Source organism: Helicoverpa zea, chromosome 5, assembly GCF_022581195.2.
Source record: "Helicoverpa zea isolate HzStark_Cry1AcR chromosome 5, ilHelZeax1.1, whole genome shotgun sequence".
Taxonomy (NCBI): domain Eukaryota; kingdom Metazoa; phylum Arthropoda; class Insecta; order Lepidoptera; family Noctuidae; genus Helicoverpa; species Helicoverpa zea.
Window position 1 is genome coordinate 687098 of NC_061456.1, and position 18911 is coordinate 706008.

At 33.5% G+C, this 18911-nt stretch overlaps 1 protein-coding gene across 1 annotated transcript in view; it reads right to left on the reverse strand.

Moving 5' to 3' along the window:
- LOC124630613 (neuropeptide FF receptor 2-like) overlaps positions 1–2335 on the reverse strand; it is a 44019-nt gene extending 41684 nt beyond the window's left edge. The window contains exons 1-2 of the mRNA XM_047164575.1: positions 2325–2335; positions 774–916 (exon numbers count right to left, since the gene is read on the reverse strand). Of these exons, the coding sequence (XP_047020531.1) occupies positions 774–916; positions 2325–2335 (154 nt within the window). The remainder of the gene's footprint in view (positions 1–773; positions 917–2324) is intronic.
- Between the last annotated feature and the right edge of the window lie 16576 nt (positions 2336–18911).

An 18911-nucleotide genomic window follows, 5' to 3' on the forward strand; every position in this document is an offset into this window, starting at 1 on the left:
ATTCAGATCAATATAGGGATTTACTACCCCGTTCGTGGACTTAAGCCGCTGTCACTTTTACCGTAATTGGCTTTTTAGAACGCAATAGACATAAGATTCCTTGGCGTATAAAATATTTGTATGAATTATTAAACTCATCTAAACTATCTTTGCCCAAAACTAGGTACAAAAACGAATATGTCTTTCAATACATATAAACAGCAGCACTTTTGCCATATAAATTGCTAATCATCTCTGACGATGGAAAGCCCGCATAACACCCACGCACACGATAAAACGCCAATCACGTAATCGACTGTTTAAATATTTCAAGTTATAAATAATTTGACCCTCATCAAGTCTTAAATTCATCACGAAGATACTCGTCATGATATTAAGGTTATCACCTATCTAAGTACTGACCGCGCTAAGCGTTGCTCACACTTATGAGTGATCTACCTGTGGGCTTCGGTATTGATCGGAAAATTCTTAGCAAAGGTATCAGGTTTCCCCAGTAACGTAAGCTGAACACCATTGAATTGAGGAAATGAGGAGTTAGGCAGTCGTTTTACCTATGTAAAACACTGCTAATCAGCAGTATCTTGTTAGACTGGAAGCCGAACACAACATAGCTGGGAAAGAGCTAGGAAGATGATGCTTTTGACAGATTTCGACATTTTCACATTAAAGTCAAAATCGTGTATTGAAACTTCAAGGCTGATAATTAGACAGCATCCCCAAAAACCCTTCACTCTTCTTACGGTACCTAATAACAGGCCAGGTGATTTACAAACCTTGTATATAGTTAACAATCTTGCAGACCGTCTCCCCGTAGAACCACACGAGGGTGATGGCTTTGCTGAGCTGGATGGGCATACAGATGCTCGTCACCAGCAGGTCGGCTGCCGACAGGTTCACCAGGAATATATTTGTTACGCTGCAACAAAATTATGAACTTGGATATCGAGGCAATTTTACTTTAGAAATTAAATATCTCCCATCATATTATATTGTTTAATGCATTCCATAATGTATGTACATTAGGTGGAAAATATAAAATAATTGTCACATTATGAACCCTGTTGGGCAAAATAGTTAGAAGAGGGGAAGGTGTCCTCTTTTGTAGGGATATTTTGAGATCCATTAAAGATCCTGCAGTAGTTTTTCCTATTAGTACCTACTACTTAATAGTGGTTGCAAGACCTTAAATGTTACCACACCTACAATTAATATCTTTGAGCTTATCTCATACGTAACAATAACTTTGGTTAAATGTCATAGGTATTATTCATTCAGTTATAGATAGTTCAAAAATTGAATTTCAAACATGTTATTATTTTGGTGAAATGTAATTTCATACCTGAGTTTCTGATGTTAATGTTAATTAACCCTAGTTGTATGTGCATGATCTCTACAATAAGCAATAATATTTGGCTGAAACCGAATGAGGAATATGCTTGACCTTCAAGCAAACCTTACGTCAATTCACGGTTCAAAAATACGGTTTATATTTCAAATAAGCCACACATTTAAAAGTATGGTGAGAATAAGAATAGTGGATCACCACTTTACTCGAGTACACTGCTACAAGAGTAGATAACTTGAATGCAGATTAATTTAACTATTTTAAACTCCCAGGTTACACTAACAAATTGTTGTAATTGCGCTACATGAACCCATTCCAAACCAAATAGCATAATTACAAACGTAATCATTTAACCCTTTAAACGCATTTAATTCTGTGTTTCATTTCAGTGACTATGAAAATGTATATCTTTTTTAATAATGTAGTAGATTAAAAGAGCACAGTTATTCGACTGAAGATTGCTTTGAATCGTTAATTAAAGGTCGAATTTTGAACCCGAGAGAATTGCTACGTGGGATGAATATAATCCACAGAAAATGCGTAGAACACTGGTTAACTCTTTGACCATTTCGGCCATATAATTTTTAACTTTTTTACTCAACATCCCACTTTTCCTACTAGTACCTACCTAAAACTGAAATACAAACTTATAGGCAATACTTGCAAATAGTTAGAACTAGAACTTAGGCTTGACCAACAGTATGGTAGGCATACTGTTGGTCAAACCTTCTCGTTCAGGGACGGCATAAAGGTACAATTCGGAAGAAAGCTGCAGCCGCTCATGAACCAACGTAATTTTGTTACGGTATAGAAATGTTGTATGTGACTATCGTAAAACGACCCGCGAACGATGGCCGCGATCCACCGAGCCTCTCTGAAAACAAGCTTAAGCATTTAACCACCCAGTTTCTTCACAAGTTTCCCTTCATTGTTAGTAAGTAAGCGTAAAAGTACCTACGTAATGGAGCAATATTGTTACCCAAGTTCCATTACACTAAGCTATTTTGGGGCACACGTGAATCTTATAGCGGGTACAACAAATGCGTAATAAACGGAAAACAAGGAAATGTTGACAGTTCTACTAACTATCTTGTAATGAGTACGATAATTGAATGTCAAGATACTTCCTCTTGTACGTAGTTAAGAACTTCCTAATGAATAGAATTATTCAAGTTGATCTTAAGCTTATATTACAGAAGAAATAAGTAATAAGTAAATAAAATGCTTTTCACTCAATTTTGATCAAACATACCTATCCTAATGGGAATTATGAAAAACAGATAGGTATTATCAAATAATTATTCATTAAAATATGCCCGAATGAATGATAATGTTATTAATTAAATTCAAATAACCAACATGAAATAACTTACAACCTCAAAATTCCAAAACCTATAACATTTAAATATCATGTATTTCAGAGTTTTACACGGCCAAATAAAGTAACTGTTATCTCGATCACAATTCAAAGAATTTTAATTCCATTGAACTTTAAATAATCTCTGTATTGAAATAACCCATTTTACTCAGAAATGTTTTCTTGAAATTTTAAATTCCGATGTATCGTTTTCAACATTTCATATTGATTTGTGAGATCGCTTTTTTCAGCTGTTGTTTTTCAAAATGGTTTCTTTAACAGTGAAAAGTATTTTTTATTGTTTGTTCAACATGATTCACTGTTGTTACTAGACTTGCAGACATTTTTATATGCAGTAAAAATATGAATTATTTTGTTATTTACAATGGTTTTGAAGAAAATGATAAACAAATCATATAGAATTGTGCATTAGTAAAGAATATTTTCACAATACTGCTATTGTATACCGATGTTGATATATATTTCAGTCTATTTTCTTAACACGAAATTATTTCAATAATGGAATCATTTTTGTAAATAAATCAGACGTTCCGAAAGTACCTACCCACGCTTCTGTACATGTACTTATTTAAAATTGCAAATACTATCTTTAAATTCTTAAATATTTATGTAGCTTGATTACATCTTGATTTACTTCACCTACTTCCTTTTTTAACACAACCTTAAATAAAGTATTTACATAAGTTAAATCTACCATTGATTGCCACTTTGGGTGTAACCACAATTTCAGTGACAAGCTAATTTTGTCAGCTTCAGTCAAAGGGCGGCGGCGTCCATCAAAGCATTAGTAAACATGTGGTTTTACGCAGTAACTATTTAATGACTATGCGTTGTTAGCGAAATATGATTCATTTATCGGGATTTCTAATTACTTTAATTAAGCGCTTCACGTATTTGATATTTACGTTGGTGTTAATTTAGCTTTATTTAATCAGCGTGTTCTATGAAAACAACTAAACTAACACATTGTTTGGTTTATTGTATTTATTGGGATACCAAAAAAATACACGATTCACACCGTATTAGCGGAGTGGAGAGAACGGATTCCCTAGTGGTGGTTCTTTGGTGGTTTAACTCGCGATCTGGTGGTGGACGTGAAAAGGCTTTCAGAGAAGTTAGAACAATAAGAGATCCCACATCCCCACATCACCGCCATTACTATCTGTGAATCACCTCACTATGAGAAATAACTGTTTTGGTTAACCTTTATCTCCTTTCAATCAATTTTTGGAACCACTGAACTAAGGTTTTAAATAAAAGGCTTTTTCCAACCGTATAAAGCTGAAGACGTAACAAGTTAGATCATATTGTTGATTTCCATAATCTGAACAAAACGTTTGCATTATTTTCTCTATCGACTTAAAAGATAAAATTGAAATGAATAGAATATAAAAGTACTTATGTTACCTCATACACTCTTTTATATAAAACACAATATTTTATAGAAATATGCAAAATGCAATAGCAGTTTTGCATTTTCGATGCATACGTTTTGTGTCCAGTGATCCATACTTAGATAGATACATGAATAGCCAACCATTTTGAAATTTGATTACATTGGGTGATAGCATAACCAAATCGTTATTAAATCAGTATAGGTTAGTGACAGGCTTATTAAACTGAAGCTGGCTCAAGGCGGAGAATATATTTTTATATTAGCTAGTTTTCCACCTTATTATTACTTTTACATAGAAAGTTAAGTTTAATTTTTGACTGCAATCAAATGCTTCAATACAACTAAATTAGATATCTTAATAAATGTCAACAAATTCTGAGCAATAAATTAAAGTGTTAAATGACGCGTCAAGCTGCAAAGGCGTAAGAATTAACTGAATTCCGAGTCAAATCATTCATCGTAATTTATGATTGAATCATGACCCATCCTCTGATTGGATGAAAATTCACGCATCACGGGGCGACCGCAAGATTACATTCAATTTGTCTGAGTAAGGACTATTGTAATCGTCTTCGTGAAAATCACGGAGTTTTTTAAAGCAAAGAATATTTTGTCTTTTATTACAATGAACGTATTTGTTGTTTAACATTTTTTTAGTACCTAAGCTTTTGAGCTGATTTACCTAAAGGGTTTTATTTTTCTTGTTATTCCTTTATTAACAGTTAAGTACTTATTTCCAGACATTAAGGACTTTTCATTAACTGTTTTATTTCAAAGCTTAAAGGTCACCTTTTAAATTAAATTATCTTTAAGCCAAAATCTCAATCTTGAAGCATAACCTTTTCTAATCCATTTAGCCGATCCATTGAAGGAGTATTCGAGTTTGATCCTTGTACAACATCAGATGTTATCCGTTTATTTTGCCAACAAATCTGCATATAAATGGGATACGAATGGTAGACTGACAGCGGACTCGGTAATCGGTTCGAATAACGGCCAGTAAAGCCTCTCGATTGCAAGGTTAACGAGTTGCTCTCGGTTAGCGAGAATCGATATAAATGCTCGATTGGGGTACGATGGTGACAAGAAACGGTTTTGGCAATTGGATGATTCAAATGAGTTTTGGGGTGATTTTGGAGGGTTTTTTTGCAAATGATACGAAAGCTTCTATTTAGCAATATCTTCTACCCGGATTATGTCGTAAATGAAAGTCAAAGATGAAATCAAAGAACGTTGTAGCATTTCAAGAAAGAAATGTAAAATGGGTGTCATTAACAAACGTGTGAGTTTACTGTTGTTTCTATTCCCAACTTGAGAAAAATACGTTAGTTAGAGTCTTATCCACAATGGCGAATTTTCCGAGCGAAGTTGTGAAAATCCACCGGTGTGAAAAGGCTGTAAAGTATTTTTCATGTTGTAAATAAGGTACATAACATGAGAAAAATAGTTCACAGTAAACACAACGTTTTTTCATCATTATTTTGCCGGACAAATTAGTGAAAGCATTGTAATTCGTCCCAAATATTTCCACATGTTATTGTGAACACACAGATGTTCAACTCAGCCGGCTGTAACAAACCTATTGTTGCTAAAGTTTAGACTTGAACAAATACAACACTGTTATGTTAACATAATGAATTGTAGGTAAACTATTAACCTGAATGCTAAACATTTTCGTCAAAGGTTCTGTAGGTAGACGTTAGTTTTATTGTAACGTTTATTTTCTTGTCACTTAGTACAATCATATTGTATTGGGTATTACTCTTCACAGACTTTCAATAAATAAATTCTTTAAAACATTTATAGAAATCTTATTAGGATAATAAAATAAAAACAATTTGGTTACATTGTTCAACTAATATTTTTAGAATCTGCCAACCCCCTTCTAACTACATATACTTCCAGTCCAACAGGATGCAGCTAAGTACCAGTAGTTTTACAAGGAGCTACTGCCTATCTGACCTCATCAACCCAGTTACCTGGACAAACTTATAGCCCTTCTTAAGACTGGTGGCTAGAATTCCTGGCTTCTCACTCCCCGTAACGAGTGACAGCCTGGGAAATGAGTGTATTTGTTTGTAAAAAATCAATGCCAATAATTATGAATGTAATCCAAATAACAAAGATATTTGTAACATTTCAAAATATTTCTAGTACAAACTTGGTGGTCTAATTAATCTGCTCCGATTGCTCGCTCGCTTGAGCGCGCCGCACGTTGTGAATGGCGATCTTAGCGTTGTTCATGATCTGTTTATAGCGAGCTTTACATTGTATGTGCCTGTTTACATTCCAGCGTAGAATGTATGTTATTGGCCTTTATATGATCGTTGAATATGTTTTGTTGTTTTGCGTAAAATATATTTTTTGAATTTTTTTTCGTCAACAAATCTTTGAAATGGTAAATATTGTTTTTTGGTATTTTAACTCTTTTGGTCTTGATTTGGTATAGTTTATCCGAAGTTCTAACATTGTAACTGCTCTTTTGTTGCTTTAATTTAGTAGTTTTGATGCTTTTCACCTAATTAAAACCGACTTCAACCTAGATTATAAAGTAGAATATACCTAAACTCTTAACATAAATTATGAACTTTTAACTAATTACACGTGTCCTCTATTCAAGCTAACAAATGACAAAAGTACCGCGAAAAGCCGACTAAAAGCTTGCAGTGTGCAGTGGCTTAACTACAATATCACATCTCTATAAAGGTATGGTAATCCACATTCATTAGATTCCTAGTAATGAAGTGAACATATTCTATTTAAACGCTAATTAGATTAGCATAGCTGATAACAGGTTTAGTAGAAAATATCTAACTGAATTACAGGTATGCGGACAATACATTAATTATTTTTTTCTTTTGCTATTAATAAATTCACGTTTAGTTATATAACGGGAAAAAGTAAGCAAAATTCTTGTTATGCCAACAAAACTTTAAATGCAAAATTATTCTAGAACTACAATTCTACAGCTAAAATCTATTTAAAGATTTGTTTTTAGTCTAGCCTGAAATCATAAATTTAAGTCTTAAATATTCAATTCGATATTAATTTAGTTTCTGTTATTATTTCAGTAAAGTATTTCACAATTGTTATCCTACAATTACATATTTATTCTTGCTGAAGCTTTGCAAAATACAGGCAAACGCAATTTACCATTAAAAAAAAATACCCACAAATAACTTCCATAAACTATAATTCTCAAAAGAGTTCAGCACCAACATAGACAAGCCATCATCGTAAAAAAACGAAAATCAATCAATTAAACGACTCGTAAAACTGTATACATTTCAATACAAACACACACCTGTCTATTTTTATGTCGTACTATAGATATTTCCCATGGTATTATCCGGAGCGACTTTCTTCAAATAAATCCTTATGTTACTTGGGTTCTTCAGCTTTATAATATTACTAGCGACACATCCTGGCTTTGCACGGGTATAAATTAAATAAATACTAGACCCTTCATCTTAACCATTGGCGAACTATGGAAGTCATGACAAACCGTTTAGTAGTTTTTGATTTAATCGCGTTAGACATGATGACTTTGTTTCGCCTCTTGGACAAAAATAGCCTTTCTTTCAATAGGCTACCTAATATTTAAAGAATTTCATAGTGGTCTACTAGTTCCCGAGACTATCGCGTTCAAGTCAACAAACAAACAAACTTCTGCTTTATCATGATAAGTTACATATGAAGAGATATTATATAGATACAATATAGATATATAATGTTTTGTATCGTTGCCAAAACGTTTGACTGAAGACACGCCAGGGGAAGTCGTTTCGAAGAATTACGACCGCTTTGACTTGTACTAGATGGATTGTTTTGATTTTCATCCGTACACACGTGACAGGTGTTTATTGATGTGTGTGTGTGCCACTGTCCTCGCCTTTTTGTTGTGTTTTTGTGATTTCAATATTTTCAGTTGTTATTGAAGTTGTTATGAACTTCGATGAAAGTGAGCGATTGGTTGACGGGTGATTTTATTTAAAATTTACTTTCGCAGACACAAGTATCTATGTTATTTTGGCTCACGTTTTTAGGGATAAAAAATCTGTGCTGCTATAAGGTTGTTAAAAACGTCACCAGGGAATAATCGTACATTCGCATTTATAATATTAATTTCGATATTAGAAGAAGAAATATTTTCCTTCCTCACAATGCATGACTTAACATTTTAATATTACTCAGAAGGGGCACGTGGTGCGCGTCTCGGAAGCTGCTAGCATGATAATTGGAAACGTCAGGAAAATGTCGCGTAAGAATTGCAGTTTTGCATAAGCTAGTCGTGCGGTCGACATGACTTTATTTCTTAGAGTTATTAATAAAAGTCCGTAAAAATAATAATATAAGTGTTAGTAATATTGTTTGTTACTTAAAAGCCTTAATCTCAAGAATAACTGAAAATTTACAATTTAAAATTCTTTCAGTGTTAGATAGAGAACATATTTATAAAGCTGTAATTTCACCCCGGTGCATGGAGTAGGTTATTCCCACGGGACGCAATTGAATCTGCTGACAAAAGCTAGTTTGAATATTGAAAACATCATCCTCCGAGCCATTTCCCAAACTATGTCGGGGTCGGCTTCCAGTCTAACCGGATTCAGCTGAGTACCAGTGCTTTACAAGAAGCGACTGCCTATCTGACCTCCTCAACCCAGTTACCCGGGCAACCCGATACCCCTTGGTTAGACTGGTGTCAGACTTTCTGGCTTCTGACCACCCGTAACGACTGCCAAGGATGTTTAATGACAGCCGGGACCTACAGTTTAACGTGCCATCCGAAACACAGTCATTCTTGTCTAAGATATACTTAGAAAGTACATACAAACTTAGAAAAGTTGCATTGCGTTGTTGAATATTGAAAACCTATACATATAAATGTTAACTATGGTTATAGCAGGCTTAAGTTATACTATAAATCAGCACCTTTGAAACGATTTCTCCGGCTGAATAAAAGCATGAAATTCAATGAACTACCCAATGCTATTGCTTCGTTCATAGGTTTATTCAACTGATATTTATTTATAGCCATAAACTCAGACAAGCGTATAATTTAATCCAACTATGAATATAGACGTTTCAGTAGTTCGCAGTTACTAGGTGGGTTTTAGTTGTTAGGTAGATTCTGGAGTAGATTTATTTTGATGTGCAAGAGATCATAAGTTTTAAGGGAAATGTTCGCATCAAGTGTAGGCTTATATTTTACAAGGAATCATATATGTATACTTATATTTTATTTATTGTAGATTTTACCGGAAGTGGGATTAATGCCTTATCTCAGAAATCAAAGATTGACGAAATTATTATTTGTGGATTTATTTAGGCACATCACATTTATATACATGAACGATCTTTAAAATCGTTCAAGATGGAGTTATTATGTTTGTATGTCAAAATGACAGCTAAACATCTTTTATAGTATTGCCATAGCTAACTAATATTCAGTATTCAAAGACAAATAGTTAACATTAAGCATCAACCAAAAGACCAAGTGACCATGTAGGTATGTCTTGTCAAGTTCCTTCGCATTTCAAAAGAAGCGTTAAATTGATAAATCCCAGCTGGCAATTCAACATCTTTAGCAGTTTAGTCAGAAAGATTTAACGACCAGTCTTATCAAAGGGTCTCGGTTTGCCCTTGGTAACTGGTTCGAGGAAGTCAGGTAGGCAGTCGCTCTATGTAAAACACGGGTACTTAGCTGCACTCCGATATACTGGAAGCCGACCCCAACATAATTGGGAAAAGACCACATTAAATTGATTTTACGGTGATTTTTCGGTTTTCGTTTAAATATTGCCAATTTTACGATTCATTGTTTTTAAGAGCACCTTTATAAGTGTTCTTTAATTGAATGGACTATTTTATCGTTAGCTAATATTATAGTGAAAGAGTAATACCTAGGCCTTTAGTTTTGTTACTACAGATGATGTTAGGTTAAAGGTTTTATTTTACATTTAACGGTGTTTTGAGCCCTATTTGTAAACGAATAAACTTTCTGATTTCTAATATAATTTCCTACTTCCCAATCTTCTCCTCCCTATTCTACGTCTTTTAGAAAACACCGAACGCCACCAAAAGTGCGCATCTCTAGCGCTACCTATCGACCTCAAGCAGGCAACTTCAGTTCGGATCAGTTCGAATCTAAGCAATGGCCGACCGGCATCAATAACTGAAAAAACTAAGTAAAACCGTGAATTACGACGAAAAGTGATATGGTGTAGTGATCCCCGTGTTCCTGGAATCCATTTAGTACCTAGCATTTAATCCTTTTTTATCTCATAGCCTGTATCTAGCAAGAATCTTATCGACCCGTCCCCGGTTGGACGCTAAACTAAATCAAATAAGGTTATATCACAGTATTTAGATGTTCATTCATTTTTCAATTCGATTCAATATGGTTATTTATTTCAGACTTGTTTTCGGTCCATATAGTGTTAGTAATACATGAAAGATAATAACTTAAGTACTATGCTAGTCATTTAAATTCTACCTACAGTAAAATGAGGGGAAAATAAAATAACGCCTACCCTACATAATTCTTCCAGATTAGACTATACACATGATCTGCAATAACCCGCAAGTTATTTAATGGCAATTCTCGGATCCATCAATTTCAGGTCCTATTGCATTGAACGTTTTGTAATTCTCAATCGAAGTTCAGAATTTGAAGTTACGTCCTGTCCCCATTTTTGAGAAAATCCAATGGAACTTGTATTAAACACATTTTTCGCTTCGGTCTGGTCATTTTGTAGGCCCCTTTTTTAGGCAGAGGCAGTTCTGTAACTGAAATAATGATCACACAAAACACAGCTTCAACACATGTTTCAAAAAATAACCAGCCGACGTGCTTGTTATATACCTACGTAGTTTTGGAGTCTTCATAGAACTGTTACTAAAAATACTTTTTTGCTTAAAATAGGCTGTATACCTTCATTTGCATGGAAATGTGCCCTAAAATAGTCTGCAGACGAAATCTGAGTAAAGTCAAAGTGCCCATTAAAGCTAAAGGCGAGTAAACCGGGTCAGCAATCGTTAGCACTCATTAACACTTTCAAAATAAACGCTTAATGACTGTTCCACAGCTTTTTTGAGTCCCATGTTTTTGCTGGCTATTTCATGATTGACCTTCTAGATAAATAAAAAAGCGAAAAATTTAGGCTTTTATCTGCCTAGCCTTTTTCACAACTATGTTGAGTCGGCTTCCAGTCTAAACGAATGTTGCTAAGTACCAGTATTTTACAAGGAGCGACTGTTCTCTGTTCTCAAATTGCTCTCTTCAGTTACCCGGTCACCCAAAACCCTTAGGTAAGACTGGTTGTCAGACTCGCTGGCTTCTGATTACTCGCAATGACTGTCAAAGATGTTCAATTGACAACCTGAAACTTTCAATGCCGTTTTTTATAAATACGTACTAATAAAATTACTTTGTCTTTGAGAACTAGGTATTATTAGCATTTTATTAAAATATATCATCTTATTTAAGAAAATTTTGCTACAGAAATAGTTAACATTTTCAGAAAATAAATCAGTTCAATGCAAATTATGTTACGTAATAATTTCTCATAATCGCGAAATTATGAGAATGAAGAATTACATGAATTTAATTTAAGTATACTTACCGAAAATATACTGAACTAAGAGTAATTTCACTACCTACCTTCATTTTATAAGACGTTAATTTTAACAAAATATGTTACCCTGAAACCTTATTAAATGCCTTGGAAAGGATTCCAAAATAAATCTTAGACTATAACCTGTTCCTTTTAGACAGGGAAAGCGAATTCAATTTTGTTTATAACTAATGTAAGTAGGTACCTTGAGAAACTGGTAAGGCAAAATACTAGTTTTTAATTTTATTTAATGTAGAAGTACTTTCATTCACCCTGAGAAATTACTTTCGAAAATACACATTCCCCGACAAAAGTGACGGTTCAGTCTTGACTCGGAAAGTTCCGTCTTCCACACTGTACATTAAAAATTGAATTTTAGCATGAATGGCCTCTATCCATATGACTATGACATCACACTAAAATAATTACAACGATTTTCGAAATACCAGTCAACTATTAAATCTAAAATAACTAAAATAAATTGGAATAACAAAGTACTAAAATAAACAATTAGGAATTTCAATAACAAATTCATGCAAATAACTGCAAACTGGATTCTAGTATTCTGAACAAACGCCAAAACAATTGAATTTCAAAAAGGTTTAACAAGTGAGCCAGTTAAGCTTTTAATGAACCCTCGTTTAAAAGATACTGAGGAATTATATCAGTACGGAGTATTTTATAAGCTTTCTGATGAATTTATACAGGTACTTTCCTGGTGTTCTAGCTTATATTATGTTCTAAACTGTATAGTCTGGTCCGAGGTAAGCTGTTTAGTGTTCAACAAATACTTACAAGGTAAGTAATTAAGAAAGGCAATAATATTTTGAAAAATAAAAAAATAGGAATACTAAATTCTGAGACTCATTAATGACAAAGATAAACACTTACATCTACCAGCAGTTTCAGTATGCCGTAAAAACTATTTCACGCACGTGGGTAAAAAGTAGCCTTGAATATGTTACACTGAAACAATAAGGTCAAACTGGACTAGTAGTTTTTGTAACTAGTTGCGTTCATACTAATAAACCTCTCCATATGATATTAGAATACTTAGCTTACTTAGCTTAGCTTAGAATACTTATGCCTTTTCCCAACTACGTTGTGGAAATGTTCATATCTAAGGGGATACATCTTATCGTGGAAACCAACATTCAAACTTGGTAAGGCTTTCCTGACTTCTGAGTACCAGACGAACTAAGCTCTTCACTTCGATGTGCTTTCTAAAGCACGGAGGATCTCATGCCTGTAAATTTAATACAGTCGACGTCTTTTATAAAATGTTATTTCCTTTTAACAATACATCCCTCGCTTTTGAAATAAATCTCAGTCGTGTTAATTGTTCTTTATTTTTTTAACGATACTTACTAACAAAATAATGTCGTATCATTTAATTTCACCCGCGGCCTGTGAGAACTACTCAGCGCATCTGAATTAAAACTAATCTATAGCCTTCCTTCATAAATGGGCTCTCAAAACTGAAATAATTTTTAAATAGTTCCAGTGTTTCAAGCAAACAAAATCTTTGGCTTTATAATATTAGTTAAATACGTAAAACAGTATAAGGTATATAACACCGCGTTTAAAAAAATGTTATAAAACTTTAACTTCTTCTTAATAAAAAATATTGAAAATGATATTTTTTAATTAACACAACTTTAGCAGGAACAATAAAATTTGTTAGGAAAGAACTAAAACTTAGTAATTAAGAATCGAGTTAACTAATTTTGTATAAAAAGTTTCCTTACATTTTGGTTGAACGAACTAAGTATTGGATCTAGTTCTTTAGAAACTGAGAGTGAAACTTGTGATTAAATCACTTTTTTTTTCTTGTTAATTCTCCGTTGACAATATGGCGGCATCTTGGCTTGGCGACTTTGATTCAATAGCTCTTTTACTGTGGAAACTTTTAGATTGCCATCGTTTTGTTAGAAGTCAGTGAAGACCGGTGTAAACTTGTACTATTAAAGACTAGAAAAAGTACTTTATTATATACTTTAATGGAGTGAGATATTCTGCGTCAGAAAGAGGATTATTGTGTGTGCTAACATTTTTTTGTCTTTAGTCTATTGCTGAGCAGTGGGTATACTATCACATACTATTGTATATAATAACTAGGTATACCTAAAAAAGATTGTACGTATTGATAATTTTGAGTTGGCTTTTGCGGCACTGTGACCCAAATGTTTCTTCTGGTCAGCTTGCTCTAGCAAATATGTAGTTGAAAATTGCGTGTGACCGTTTCTAAAATAAAATCGCAACGGTTTGTTCGCATATAAATTAACTGGCGCCGATTCACTATTTTGATGAAATCTCTCCACAAAACACATGATTATTGATAATGAATTCGTAGAATCCGTTCTTACATTCGCGTACATTTCCAACAGTACTGTGGTAGATTTCCAAAGCGTTCCAATTTACGTTAGCCGTAATCCAATTTAACTCCAATGCTTAGTTATCGGCCGTATTTACCGATTGTTTAAAATTCACTAAATTGGGACTTAATTGAATTTTGAAACTAGTTAGCTCATTTTCGTGGAATTTATTTGTTTACAAGACGTTGAAAAGTTTAATTTGCCGTATTGGAAGCTTAGTAGATTAATTTATTTTGATTATGGTAATTGAATCTTTATCGAAGTTTATCTCAGAAAAATTACCTAATCGAGGTTTAAAAATTCACTTAATTTATTTCTTACGCTTTCAAAGCTATTTTAACAATAACGGCTGGTCAGATTTTGACGAAATAATAAAAAAGAAAATTTGGTCTGTGTCCTATTTACATTTTTATAGGTACGTTTTCTAATTTATTTATCAGGTCTTTTCATAATTTTAATGGTGTTCTTTACCAAAAAGTTAAAAATGCGTTTGACACTTGTTGCAGATTGAAATCTATTTTTAAGACAATATCGAACGTTTGTTTTACTTTTTTTTTAACAACACTGACAATGATGGTTTATTTGATTTTGCAAAAAAAATGCTAACTCTTTTTAAATGCGAACTGAGCTAGAAGCTCTGGTTACTAGAAATCCACAAAGGAATAAAATATGTATGCTAACATAGAAATAAGCTGAGTTCTGTTGAAGTGGAACCATTGGTGGGCTTCGAATAAACAACTGCAATACCGGTTAGTATTGATTTTCTTCTAAACATGACAAAGCTTTTATGTTAGGTACTATTGAAAAAAATAATATTTTGATTGCATCTATGTATAAATACTCTCCAGGGGATATTCAATCCGACAGCATAAAATATAATAATAATAGAAAGCCGATCATCGGCCACGATGGCTGTTCATGGAGATCAGCTGCGCAGGACATAATTATAGTGCACAAGCATTTGCGCAGACACAGGTGCACTCCACACTATTCCTTCACTCTCATAACCCGATGCGACAGCAATCCGATACTACTGGAGAGAGATCAATAGTTTAGTGTGTTCTCAAGCCTCAGATAAAGAACAGTACTCCTTGGTAAGACTGATTGTCCGATTTTCCGACTTCTGACTGCCCCTACGACTGGCAACGATGTTCAAATGACAACTTGGTGTCACCAATTTAATATGCCTTCCGAAAAACAAAAATATGAACCAACTATCAATATCCAAGTAAAAACATAGAAATTAACTTGTATCATTGCGAAAGAACACAGAATAATACATAATACGGTAATGCGATATTATTTTTCCTTACAAGATGTACTGTATGTATCTATATATATATGTATGTATTTTCATAATATTGACAACTGATTTTGGTATCTTTTTGTGACGTATATAATAAATATAATAACCGATACGTATAATAGTCATGTTTTTTTCGTGATACTGTCACAGTACAATATTCCTTTCTCCCAAATTAGGTTACCTACTATGAGAATTATTCCGATATATTTCCAATGATATTTCTGACTCGGTAACATTCTCATGTATTATGTGATTAAAGAATAGATAAGAGGAAAGAAATAGTAGTAACTATAATTAAGCAGAACATTATTTACTCTTATCAGGTTTCGTTACATAACTATTGGGATCGTAAATATGTATACAACTGCCTTTTTGCAGTGCAAAAATATTAGCCAGTAGCAAACTATTGATAACTGCCGGTGCAAAATTGACGTTAAAAACCACGTGACACCACGAATTAAGCGGTGTCGGAAATACTGACAAACTGATTTACATACTGGAGATTTAACGAATCTATACTTCTATACAAATATAACAAAGGCGAAATATTTTTTAGTTTGTTTGTTTGTACCCTAAAGGCTCCGAAACTACAGAACCGATTTGAAAATTATTTTTCTGTTTGAAAGCTACACTTATCCCGAGTAATATCTACGGGCTAAATATCCCGGTACGGGCAGTAGTTCCCACTAGACGCGAGTGAAACTGCGAGAAAACGGCTTTAAACATAAACGAATATCTACCTATATTTAGCAACTTTTCACAAACTATGCAAATAATAGGATGACGCTGTCAAGCTAGAACTAACATTAATATAAGAAGAACAAAACTAAAAAATGGTTGCAAGTTTTATATCCCTCAGCTATTCTCGCAATAAAGAGCCCGTGTTAGCTTACCCACTTTGACTTCGGGACTTCGAGTTTATTCAGCAACATAAAATGCGGTGGCTTCCGCGGGCGACAAACTACGAACACATTTTTCCTTTCTTTATGACTTTATTTTGAAGTGATCTAGTTTCGTTTTTGTCGTCTGGTTGCTCAAAAATGAAATTATTTTAACTTTATTGTACTCAACAATGACTAAAAGATGAGTTAGTTTTAATTATCCATTTACCTATTGGTTATTGCTTCCTCTAGAAGATGACTGTGCCCTGCAGTGGGATAATAAGGATGGCTTGTCATCTGCTTAAACTGCCATAACTTTTAAACTCAAATAAAACAGCAGAGTGTAAGAAAATTCAAATTATTTGTTAAGATATCAATAACTTATACATTAAACATAAATAAAACAATAGTAATCATGGTACACTTATATTTTGGTATTATTATTTTTTATATTAAACGCAGTTCAAGCATATATCTTGAAATTAATGAGAATTTCGGAAAGGTATAATTTATATTGTGTTATTATCGCTTTAATTGTGTAATTTTCGTTTTTTTGAAGGCCTATCCAACGTTTCTACCTAGCTTGAAAAGTGTCGATATTCACTTCAACTTTGCAGGCTTGTTGCCTGTTTATAAAGTAACTAAAATTAAATTATTTAATCTGTACCGACTTAACTATAAAAAAAAACGAATTCTTTGTTCGTTTTTATGTACTAATCTCAGAAAAAAAATATCTAGTAAAAAAATTGCAATTTTTTATCCGAGTGTACGAAGTAGTTCAAGTAATGAAACAGATAAGTTTCATAAAATTACCCTTTGAAGTGTTTTTCGCAATAACGAGCTCACTTTTAGTCGTATTTTTTGCGTTTCAATTTGTCCCCTTTTTTTTACTTTGACAGGCAGTACAAGAGTAGGATACAATTTAATTTGCGTTCTCCGTAGGGCATACAACTGTCTATTCATAGCAAGAGGAAGTTTTACTGCTGTCTCAGACTAAACGGAAACTTAATTCGTTGTTGCTTTTAAAATTAACTGTTTTTTGTTAGAATGTGTTTTATTTTTTAAATTATTTTATGGAGGACTGGATTCTTTTTGTATTTTTTGGACGTAGTTTTGGTGGATGACAGCAGTTGTTTACTCAATATGACAATATTGGATCTTTTTAAGGTTTTCTCAAATTGGACGTTATGTGCACATGTCAGCAGCACGGTTGAGTTTTGTATGGAAACAAGTGAACGCCCGTGCGCCGTAGGACAAAGGCACCATTGTCACCGAAATCGTGTTGTCGTTGGATTGTGAAATAATTTTCATTCATTTTGACCTCACCAAAAAGAGAGATAGACTATTACTGAAGTGCCGAATTAATAATTAAGAGAAACAACCTCATAAAAAGAATGACATATAAATCACAAAATAACAAAAACATAGGTAACCGTACTTTTATTTCGCGCTCCTAAATTTCCCCCGGGCTTAAACTTTTTTGCTAATTTAAGACCTAAGAAATTGAAGAGAGTTTCTTTTGTAGAGTTTTAAACTAATTACCTTATATTTTAATGTAATTCCGACAAAGGTTTGGTACCATCAGATGGTGGGTCCCTTTTTCAAATACCTACTTTATTAAAAATCATTAAAAGCAAGCTTGAATTAAAAATAAAGCGAATAGAATTGGAAAACGTGTTCTACACAAATAACAAAAACATACCTACTGTATGATATGTCCTCAATTTCATTTCAAATTCGAAACCGCCATTTTATTTGTAGCAAAGCGAACTTGTCCCATTCACGGAGTAGTGTTATCAGAAACCGGCAGAACCATTAAAAAACTCACTATTTATAGAAGATATTAAAATTTGGATTTTAGTAATACGTAATAATATTTAAGATCATTGTAATGGTGCAAAAAAACGATTTTTGTAAAAAAATGTGTTCCGACCTTCTGCGTGGGAGGCGTCGATATCTGATGAGACTACAATACTATGCAGGGAACTTTCCACAAATGCGGATAGTGACAACTATGCTTGTCACTGAAAAGACAAAAATAAAAACATTTTCCAAACAAAAAAAAAAAAGCAAAAAAAAACTATTCTTAGGTGCATCGGCCTAGAAGTCAGTGTCTAATGGATGTTCATGAGTTTAACGCCACCGACTTCTAGGCCGATGCACCTAAGAATAGTTTTTTTTGCTTTTCAGTGTTTTTGGGAGTCGGTTTTGAAGACAACATAAGTCTATTATGAAAAACTACGTTTGTACGGGAGACGGTTAACCACTAAAAGCAGTGAAAGACAGTTTCCGATCACACATTAAAAAAAAAACAAAACACTGTAAAACCAACATTCTAATAAACAGACAAATGTATGCCACATATCCGTAGCCTTCAGTTTCAGACCGAAGCGATCAAGTTCCGACAAATGTTTGCTGTCACGAGTTACGTAGGTAATGTAGTCTGAGTAACGTTACGTTTGGTAACATAACGTTCGGTAACGTAAGGTGTTACGTAACGGTAGTGGTCGTGAGTAGTGATTGTGTTATTGTTTACTTGGAGAAAAAAGTAAATTGTTCTATTATGATTTAAATTATATGCCTAATATGAATGCGCCAATTTAAGTGGTAAACC